The sequence below is a fragment of the Sinocyclocheilus anshuiensis genome, unplaced genomic scaffold, assembly GCF_001515605.1.
Source record: "Sinocyclocheilus anshuiensis isolate Anshui unplaced genomic scaffold, SAMN03320099.WGS_v1.1 scaffold1075, whole genome shotgun sequence".
Lineage (NCBI taxonomy): Eukaryota > Metazoa > Chordata > Actinopteri > Cypriniformes > Cyprinidae > Sinocyclocheilus > Sinocyclocheilus anshuiensis.
Genome location: NW_015544163.1, coordinates 659,169 through 670,809, shown reverse-complemented (window position 1 = coordinate 670,809; position 11,641 = coordinate 659,169). Strand labels below are relative to the sequence as shown.

Below are 11,641 nucleotides of genomic sequence, written 5' to 3'. Positions count from 1 at the left end.
GACAGAGAGGGACGACCTTGCCTTGAGTCCGAAGTGCAGTTGTACATCTATATTTACTGTGGTATGAGTCTTTGGGCCTGAACACTTTTGGAAACCCCTTGAAAACACACATGAAAACTTAGCAGCACCTCTTTTCTACTAAGAACCCTTTGCTTGGGTTTGTATTGTTTTAATTTGTTGCTAGCCAGAAATTAAGTGACAAGAATTTGTTGAATTTTATTATGGATATTTTGTCAAGTATGCATTGTATTCTCAGCATTGCCACAAGGGGCACTTTGGCCTAAATGATCAGATTTTACATTTCTAGAGATTTGAGGTGTAAAAAAAAAAAAAAAAAATCAAAGGAAATTAATTACTAAATAAAATAAAAATAAATATAAAAAAATGAATTCTCTTGTTGGTTAATAATATATAACCAAATATACATTTGATGACCCTGTCAATGTTTATTTTGTGATTATAAATGGCTGACTGCACATTATCTCAACATACAACATACAAAATTATGTATTAATAAATTATATTTAGTATTATTAATTATAGTGAAATGTAATAAAATATATAAATTATACAATAATAAATTATATTAAATATGTTAAAAAATATAAATATAATTCTAAATAAAATACAAAAATAAAAAAAAAATGTACAAAGTAAATACGAAGTAAATTAATTAATTATATATATATATATAAATAATACAAATTAATTGAAGTGTAGCTTCATGCATGAGCGCATGAGCACGTGGTTCGCGGTCAGCTGCGCTTTGACGTCAGCAGCGCCCGCTGTCGGTCACATGACTGGTGGACGCAGCAGCATGGCTCTGCTCTTCAGCGATGAGGAGCTCCAGCAGGCCTGGACCGAGCTGGACGAGCCGCAGCTCGACGGAGGATGGGAGCTGTTCACCGAGACCATGAACGTCAAAATATACCGACTTTACAACAAGGTGAATATAGGACGAATGACACGACGCGCACGCGCTATCACAACAATGCAGCAAAGCGATCTGCCTTCTGCTTTACAATGCATTGCAACCTTAAACACAACAAAAACGGAGTATATACTGTCTAACATATTGCAGTGGTTGTTTCTGATTATTATTATAAACAAAATTGCCGTACAAAATGCCCAAAGGACATACATTCTATAGTATTGGACATACTGTACGTAATATTGTATACATTATATAATGATAACGTAATGGTAGAATTTACAAGCTTCAAACTCGCTTTAAAAGCAACAGACCTGTGTTCTGTTCCAGGGTTATTGTACAACTAAATCTAAAGACATAAGGGTAAACGATGAATGAATGAATAAATCTCAGTTTATATTTAGTATAACTTTATGGACTAAAAAAAATTAAAACTGAAATAAAAATGAATAAAAACTATATACACATTAAAAAAAGAATACAAATGACAAAAACACAAAAGTATTTTAAATAAAATAAATGGAAAATATAAAAATAAAAACTATAAATATTAATAAAACTATTATCTCGATGCTAAACATGTTTGTGTTCTAGAAAATACAGTGCATAATAGAGGAGACCAGGGCAAGTTGACACACATGTTGTCGTACTCCATGTATATTAATGAATAGAATAATTTTGATCAAATGTCCAAATACACAGTTGTTTTCTTTAAATCAACATACTCTTCTAGTTTTTCAGTTAGAATAATTTTTGACCATTCTGTCCTCTAAACTGAAATTCCAGTATCATCATATTTTTAAAAACATATTTTATTAATTATTATGAGTAATGGTTTTCGATTTCCAAATTTTTCACCCCCCTCCCCCCATTTATCCTTGCACATTTGTCATGTATTACCTCGTATTTCGTTATTTGTATTGCATTTTTGTTTTATATGCTGTTTAATTGCAGGTTTCATTGTGACAACTTACCCCCATATAAGAAATTGGCTTTTAAAAATAAATAAGCCCTGACATATATTCACTTGAGTTGAAAATTTTGTCTATATACAAATAGAAATATATGTATATGTGTATGAATGTGTGTGTGTGAAAACACAATGTGTTATAAATTCACTGATTTCATTGTGTTTTATAAAATATATACATAGTATTTCAAAGTTCTGTAAGGTAATTTGCCTGACTGTGGATGAAATGACTTCACATCCACAAGTTTTAATGATTTCTAAGTAAAAGCATACAAGCAAAAGCAAGCATGACTGATGAATTCAAGAGATGCGGTCCGCTTGCATCGGGATCAGTTTCCCCTCTCGTGCATCCATAACAGCGCACATGTGAGTCATATATATCATGGCGCTTGTTCAGCGTTACAGGCTCTGGCTGTGATCTGGGTCGTGTTTTTGTGATGCATTTGTCTTTAATGTCATGTTCAACAGGAAACGGGTCTGTACGAGTACAAAGTGTTCGGTTCTCTGACCGGCTGCGCTGCAGATCTCTGCGCAGATGTTTACATGGATCTGAACTACAGGAGACAGTGGGACTCGTATGTCAAAGGTAATTATGAGTGGGAATTGTTGACCTTTCACAGCCAAACATCTTCATGAAACCATCATTCAGAACTGGCTAGATTACTTACAAACTGTAGTCCATTACTGATTTTAGATTACATGACAAAAAGTGTACAGTAGTCGGTAATGTAATCCATTACATTACACATTTTAGGTAATATAATCAGACTACTTTTGGATTACTTTTAGATTACTTTTGACCTAGCTCGTATATCACATTGATTTAAATAGGATAATGTTGTGCCATATTGATATAAAAATATAAAAAGGAAGAAAAAATATTCTATGTATTGTTAGGGATGTAACGATTAACCGCGAGCCGGTTGAAAATCGATTCAGATATGTGACGATTCAAATCGGTTGAGATGCCAAACAAATCAAGATTCATTTAGAGGTAGGAGTTTATATGAATGTATGTCTGAGGGGAACTTACTGTCTTTAGAAAAGTTTAGATGGTATTTTTTATTTTCATCTTGCCTCTGTATAATGCATATTAAAGTTCATAAGTTCAGCGCTGCTTTGTTTACAGCGGAAACCAAGGAAACGCTTTAAGCGCCACCTGCTGGCAGAGAGTGAATCTGCGTCTCATTCAGCTCGTCTGCTGTTTCTGTTTCATGCAGATATTTTTATGTATAGTTTCACAAAACTGAAGTCAAACCATTCTGTTTTTGTTTCAAATTTCGAAATTATACAATCTAATTTAGATTAAAAACTGCTCATGTTGCATGTGTGCAGCATCTTTGTTTGGATCATGATTAAAATGCAGTGGTTGCCTCTAATTTTAAAAGGAAAGAGCACAGACAAAGCCTTATTTTGTTAATATGAAGAGATTTATTTGATTTGTGTTACTTATTGATTTGATTTGGGGCATGTTTTAAAATTTCAATTTAGTTCAAAATCGTGAATCGAGTTGTGAAATCAAAATCGTGAATCGAGTTGTGAAATCAAAATCGTGAATCGAGTTGAGAAATCCAAATCGTGAATAGAATCGAGAAATCCAAATCGTGAATCGAATCGTGAAATCAAAATCGTGAATCAAATCGAGAAATCAAAATCGTGAATTGAATCGTGAATTGAATTGAGAAATCAAAATTGTGAATAGAATCGTGAAATCAAAATCGCGAATCGAATCGTGAGTTGAGTGAATCGTTACATCCCTGTGTATTGTTATTAACAACATGAAGTGCATTAACTATTACATCAAGGGTTTTTTTTTTTCGTAATGACATTAAATAATAAATGAAATCAAAAACATGTAAAATAAAAATAAATACATTTATCATAAAAAAAAAAAATTGCTTAAAAAGGTGAAACACTTTATTTGTTTACCTGAATGTCATGTGACATATGAGGCTTTTTTAGTATATATTAGGTAAAAGACGTTCAGCTGACCCCCCCAAAAAAGAGAGAGAGAATCCCTGTGAACAGGTTTGTTCCTTGAAACTCCTTTTTTTTTTTTTGACATCATAAAAGCTCAGCAGCTTTTACTGTTTAATCAAAAGTGCTAATAAGTAACAATCGAATAGTAGAGCTCCAACTTCATGCTTAAAGTGGTCTACATACCATGTGTAAAAACAAGTTAATGTTTAAAATGATCAATAAGGAGCTTGATCTGTTCTCTCTGGATCTGGGAACTATTAAACCATCTTTAGCAGTCACTTCGGTCTGTGTTTGTGCTCTGGTTCGAGACATGAAATCTGTTTTCGCTGTCCAGAAGATCTGCTCTACATCACCGTCCATCTCAATCTCCATATTGCATTGAGCTTTTTTTCTCATCCTGGACTTATTTTGTAGTTGCATGAGAGTGCATTTGTTGAGAAACTGTATGTTTAATGTAATCAGCTCTTTGGTTTTTCCTCGGTTGTTAAGATGTGACACGGTTGGGTGGTGTATTTCCCGCAAACAAAAGCGGAGCATGAACGTGTGCGTGTGGGTGGAGTGGTGTTTTATTAGAAACACATCTCTGGCTCCAGACGTGCATGTGTTTGAGCTAATCTCTCATGAAGAGCCTCATGCGTCTGTGCTGCAGTCCTGATGGATGTGCTCTTTTCCTGTGGGTGTTTGTTTGTGGCATAACTCTCCAGAAATCCCACCCAAACCCTGCTTTATACACACAAAGCGACCTCCAACTCTCCATTGCATAACAGCCGTTTACGGTTTTTATGACTTTGCGCTCCAGTGTCATTGTTTTCTTCAAATAAACGCTTCAGTCGGACTGCAGGAGTTGTTTTGAACATCATGTTTTCGTTCAGTCGCTCTTCTCTGTAGTTTTGCCCGGCTCGTGTGTGATTTCACTGAATGCAGATCTCTGTGTTGAGTAATTTTCTCATGCTTTGTCTTTTAATTGCTTGGTATGAATATTGTGTAGGACCACCAGAGCGCTGAAAGTTGGTTTGTGTTAAATCAGTCAAGAATCGCTTGTGATTATAATCACACATAAACGCCTTCGCCTCCACCCTTGTTTGCTGAATACATCATCGTTTTCAAGCTAGATACGCCCGTGAACTGTTCAGATCTGGAACGAACCCGCCTGTGAGCCTATTGAGAAACTATTATAGTGCTTATTATTATTTTCAATCGGTTTTATTTTTTTATATAATTGTTTTTTTCATTTTAATTTTGGTTTTAGTCTTTTTTTGTTGTGTTTATCAACTAGCTAAAATAAAATATTTGTTTTTTTTAAATATTTTATTTTACATTGTATTAAGTTTATTTTTGATTTTATTTTAAGTTTTTTTTTTTTTTTAGGAAATTTGTTGTGTTTTTGTCATTTTTATTTTTGTTATTTTTCTTGGCAGCTAGCTAAAATAAAATGTTTATTTTTATTATTTTCTTTTCTTTCAGTTAAAGTTTATCTGTTTTCATTTTAAGTGTAGTTACATTTTTAAAAACATTAAAATGCAATGACACTTACATCGCCGTCGCATTTCGTGCGCCACTGATAAGGCTGCCTGACGCACACCTAAAATTCTAATCAGGGCTGGATTTACGCATAAGCATTCTAGGCACGTGTCTACGCTTGCTCGTCCAGGGGGGGCCCAAACACAATGAAGAGATATATAATATTTTTGTTATTCAATGGGATATCTACAACAGTAAAAGAACCAAAACCCCAGAAGACATTGAGCAAATAAATATAACAAACAATACGGTAAAAATGACAAACTATTTCCATGTCTTTCACCTTTTTTATGCAGGCTACGGAAATAACGCTTTCTTTCTCCCGTTCTCTCTCACAGACGCACACACAGTACAGACACGCACTCGCGCACACATGTGGAAACGTGAACAGAAACTTGTTGTCAGAGCTGCGGCTGACCCGCGAATTTATCAATAAAGGAGTTTCGCAGCTTGAAAAGCTACATGACATTTCTCAGTAGCGAGGTTCTTGATGCAGTTCAACTTAAAGATTCGCTATTAATAGACGCTGCTGCTGCTGAACACTGCTGAGAGACGCACAGACGCAACAATCAAGTATTCACACGCACTTAATCTCTCCCTCTCTCTCTTTCGCTCTCTCTTTCTAATAACTGAGTTAGACTGCATTAATAACTGCGTTAGCCTGCATATCAATGGCTCAAACCTCTGTAATTAGCTCTAAAATAACGTTTTGGAATTTGCAACGGAAGGTTTGGGATGAGGTGCGTAAAAAAATAGCTAGTTCAACACACGAGATTTCAGGACAGAAACATATCAAATGTCTTGAAACAAATCATCTGAACAATTGATGTGTGATTGTGACTCCAGACCATTAAAATTTTTATAGAAATAATGCACTCCTGAAGTGGTTATGTGGCCACATAGACTGCATTAATAACTGCATTAGCCTGCATATCAATGGCTCAAGCCTCCGTTATTAGCTCTAAAATGGAATTTGGGAATTTGGTTATTATGTGGCCACGCCTATTAATGGAATGGTCTTTCTCAGTTCTCAAACAAATTAAGAACTACATTAGATTTTTATTGACTGAACGCAAGTGCTTATTGTGATAGAAAACACTGTAACGGTTTCCACTGATTGAGAAATATTTTTGTTTGCTTGGGTGGTAATATTAGGCCTATTATATTAATAGGGAAGGGGGGCCCAAAAATTTGTTTTGCCTATGTCACGAAAAGAGGTAAATCCGGCCCTGATTCGAATGCAACATTTTTGCATTCGAATGTGGATTTTTATTTTAAATTCGACGAATATTCGAAATTCGAGTTTTTTTTGACAGCCTTAATATACAGTAGTCAACATTTGAAGTGGATCAAAACCTTTCATCAAAGTTGTCCTAAAACCTAAAACCAAAATGTGTTCTTGTCTCAGGACAACTTTGATAAACTTTTTTGATCCACTTCAAATGTTGATTACTGTATGTGTGTGTGTGTGTGTGTGTGTGTGTATATATATATTAGTTGTTTTAGTACAGTAAGTTAAACTAAAAAAAGGTGAGATGTTGCCTTGGCAATAGGCTTTTAAAGGCTTTTAAATCTTTTAAATTGTTTTTTATTTCAGTCTAATTTTAAACTTTGTTCCCCCCCCCCCCATTTTATTTTATCATAGTTTTTTTTATGTTTATTTTTTTAATATGTATTGTTTATATTAATTTTTAATTTGTTTTAGTTATAATTATTTTAGTACATTACGTTGGGAAATGAGAAATGTTGCCTTGGCAATTAGTTGAAATGTAATAAGTTATTTATTTATTTTCCAGTTAAATCTTATTGTATTGTTTTCTTTGTAATTTTAGTTAAGGTTTGAGTAATTTTGTTAAAATATTAACTGAAAATATATTTTGTTTAAGTTAAATGGGTCATATGATGTTGCTAAAAAGAACATAATTTTGTGTATTTGGTCAACCATGTTTTGACCAAATCTTAGATTGTCTGATTCGGTCTGATATCCTACAAATACTACAGTGAGAATAAAAGTTACGCCTTCTTTCTTTGCGTGAACATTTGGGCGGCGTTATGCAAATCTTCCCAGATAGTGACGTAGGTATGTGGAGGCGTGTTAGAACGAGCCGTTTTAGGTAGTTGTGGCTGACTTAACTTTTAGAAAGAATATCTCTTTGGATTTGAGACTTTAGTCTTTGCAACTTTACAGGTCTTCTTTATGCACCAAGAGCTTGTAACACTCCAAAGAGAGGAAAAATTGAAATCGCATCATATGACCCCTTGAAAGTGTATTGTATTTCGATTGATGGAAAGTTTTAAGTTTTAGTTAACTATAGTAACTCACAATTCTGCTCGATTGTATATAGTTTACTTGTCTAATTTCTTTGAAAGATTTGATGCCAACCTGACAAATCCAGTCTGTTTTATAATAATATATGTTTGTTTTGAACTCAAGTGTTTCATAATATGAAGCTGTTTTTGCACCGATGTGAAGTGTTTGTCCTCCCTGATAGCCTCCAGTCTTCTGGGAAGATGTTTAGATGTTGGATGTTGGACCTGGACTTTGGGAGGGAATTGCTCCCAGAAGAGTACGAGTTCAGTAGAGGTTCAGGTCTGGGTTTAATACAGGTCAACCAAGTTCTTCCTCACAGACTATATGGACGTCGCTCTGTGTCACGCTGGAAGAGAAAAGGATCCTCCCTGAACTCTTGCCACAAATCTGAAAGCACACAGTGTCTCTAAAATGACATTTAATACGATTTCATTAAGATTCATCCACACTGGTAGACACACATTTCCCCCCTTGTAGTGTAGATTTCATTTGTAAAATATTTGATCCAAATCAGGGATTTTCTTTGTTCTATAGGTTATTTTATTCATATATAAATAATTTTTTATATTTTATTTCTTGAAAATGTAATTATATTGTGATGTATCACCCATCACTGTCTCATCTTTCACGTGTGTGTGTGTGTGTGTGTGTGTGTGTGTGTGTGTGTGTGTCGTCCTCAGAGCTGCACGAGAAGGACTACGGCGGACAGAATGCCATATACTGGGAAGTGAAATATCCATTACCTCTGTCCAACAGAGATGTATCCTACAAACACACTTCATGCTCCGACAAATACAGTGTGTGTGCGGGAATAGCCAGATTCATGTAAACTCTGACCAGTGTCTGAAAATAACATCTCTCCATTTATAATAGTATTTCATTCAAATAAGTCTAATAAATAAATCTATACCAATTAATATATTTATTGGAAAGAAATATTATTATAAATGTATATTATATTATTATAGATAGGAAAACAATATACGCATTTTCTAAAAACAATATGCAGCATTTTAACAATATAAACACATTACATTTACAGTATGTCAGATGAAATTACATTTTAGTTTTTTTTTTATATATATTTTAAAATATATTTTATATTTTAACAATATAAAAACGAATTGTTCTTTCCAGATTAATTTCAGTTCATTTAAATATATTTTCAATTCATTGAGGAATTATGGCATCCCTGTATAAGCTTAAATCAGCCTCAAATACAAAAGTAGAAATCATAACAGCTTGCTTTCTCTTTTGTCTCCGGCAATAATGCTGAGGTTCCCCTTCATCAGAAACACAAATGTGTTTCTTGTAGTATTTCTTTAAGTATATTAATAATTGATAAAGGCATGGCTGTATTTGTCTGTGGGTGAGCTCTTAACTCTCTTCAGTATGTGTATGTGCGGGAGCGCCGGGATCTGGACGTGGGAGGACGGAAGATCTGTGTGGTTTTAGCCAAGAGCTCGGCTGTGTCTCAGTGTCCAGAGAAGAAGGGTGTGATCCGGGTTAAAGACTACAAACAGAGTCTGGCCATGGAGAGCGACGGCGCTGGCGGCACCAAAGGTACAAACACACGTCTAACACACTCAAGCAGAGCTGATGAGCTCGGCTTCACTGGAGCTCGGACTGTGTTAACCAGATGCTGCACAGTGTCCATCAACAGTGTTATTATGCTGATCCAAAAACCCTGCTCCAACTGATTCTTATGTACACAATTATGTGTGTATATACACACATATATAACAGCATTTTTGTTTTCAGTGAGGGCAGAAATATTGTTTGATGGATCTTCTCGTGTTTCTATGTTTGTCTGGTTAACACAGTCTAATGTGTCTCCATTATTCCTCTTGAGGTTTATTAAAGATGGTTAATGCGTGCCAAAAACTGTTTTCCCATGATCCTTTAGACTGATCTGAGATAGGTTTTGGATGCAAGTGAAGGTGTTTTTCTGAGAGACTCATTGTGATCTTTCAGATCAAATCTGTAATGATAATAACTTCCCATTGCGTCCTGAAGCTGAATGAATAATAACAGCGTTTGTTCTGAATCGTATTGCAGTGTTTATGAACTACTTTGACAATCCTGGAGGAATGATCCCGGCGTGGCTGGTGAACTGGACAGCGAAGGTGAGTGCTGTAGATTTCTGGTGTAATCCGTGATGAGGTGAGTGTGCTGATGGATGAGTTTTGCTCTCAGACGGGCGTCCCTGCCTTTCTCACCGACATGAAGAAGGCCTGCAGTAACTACAGCAGCTACTGCAACAACAGCAAGTGACGCACGAGTGACGTCCTCTGCTTCTGTTTCCTGTCAGGAGGGCATTCTGGGTAGAGTTACTGCTGTTTCTGTGGTGATCGGAGAAAACGTGCCTGGAGTCCTTCATTATTGTTCTTTTGTTGTCTTAACTACTGTATACAATTGTCTGTTAAAGAATTGAATGCATCCAGCTTCCTGTTGAACTTCAGCAGGAAATTAGAGCTAATTTGAGTTTGGAAAATCTGTTTAATGTAATATGGATTGATCACAGCACTTTAATTGATTGTTATTTGTGAATGTATGAAAAGATTAACTGTTATATAGCAAATGCACAAACTCAATCAACAAGCCTTCCTGAAGTCTCACCAAGTCTGCATTTATTTGATCAAAAATGAAAGAAAAAAAAACTTAAAATTATGAAATATTATTACAATTTAGATTAGCTGTTTTCTATGTGAATATATTGTAAAATGTAATTTATTGCTGTGATCAAAGCTGAATTTTCATCATCATTACTCCAGGCTTCAGTGTCACATGATCCTTCAGAAATCATTCTAATATACTGATTTGCTGCTCAGTTATTACTGCTGTTCAGTTATCAATAATGGTTCTTATTATCAGTGTTGCAAACAGTTTTTGCGGTCTAATATTTTTGTGGATGCATTTTTTCAGGCTTCATTTTTTCAGGTGTTCAAAAGCACAGCATTCATTTGAAATGTAAATCTTTTCTAACATTATAATGTATTTACTGTCACTGTTGATCAATTTAATGCTTCCTTGCTTAAAAGTCAAACTTTTGAATAGTTTTCCCACACAAATATGAGGTAGCGCAACTGTTTTCAACATTGATAATAATCAGAAATGTCTCTTGAGCAGCAAATCAGCATATTAGAATGATTTCTGAAGGATCATGTGGCACTGAAGACTGGAATAATGATGCTGAAAATTCAGCTTTGATCACAGGAATAAATTACATTTGAAAATTTTCACATACAAAACAGTTATTTTAAATTGTAATAATATTTCACAATTTTTACTGTAGTTTAGATCAAATAAATTTAGAGTGTACGTGTTAATGCTGAGCACAGAAAAATGTGGCTGTTAAAATATAATTTTGATATACAAAATCTGTCTTATAATTATAATGAAGACTATTAAATGCCAGATTTGTGAAGTTCGGATATGCAAAATGAAACTTACATGACACTGCACGAATCTGAATGTTATAGTGAATGAATAATGTGTTTGATACTGTAACAGCAGTTTAAAAAGCACTTTGATGCAATCCAGGCCGTTGATATCTGCTGGTGTTTACTGACATGTTTTTTTAGTAGGAAATAGAGGTTATATTGATAGGAAATGAAGTGACATTGCCTTTGACTCTGTTTTAACACTGTAGTTTCATTGTGTCTTTTGGTGTGTTGTTTTCCTCTGATTCTGTTTTTTTTTTCTTCTTTTGACATCTCTACCTCTTAAACTCACAGTGAAAATCTGTACATTCTTCCTCAACCTCTTCATTATTGCAAACGTTTTATTGCAATAAACTGGTGTTCTGCCTTTGAATGCAGTTGAAGAATTAAGTTTTTTTTTCCTTTAGTTGTGTTTAACACAAACTGTGTTAAAAGCTGCACTTAAAATGCCCGTATAGCAACATGATCATGGATTTGAGTCCTAA

At 34.6% G+C, this 11,641-nt stretch overlaps 1 protein-coding gene across 1 annotated transcript; it reads left to right on the top strand.

Moving 5' to 3' along the window:
* The first annotated feature begins 743 nt into the window (after positions 1–743).
* Positions 744–10,386, top strand: LOC107695691 (phosphatidylcholine transfer protein-like). The gene is made up of 6 exons (XM_016495696.1): positions 744–946; positions 2,370–2,487; positions 8,394–8,473; positions 9,105–9,276; positions 9,772–9,839; positions 9,910–10,386. Exons 1-6 carry the CDS (start codon positions 797–799, stop codon positions 9,985–9,987), a joined length of 666 nt encoding a protein of 221 aa, XP_016351182.1. The 5' UTR covers positions 744–796; the 3' UTR covers positions 9,988–10,386.
* Positions 10,387–11,641: the final 1,255 nt, after the last annotated feature.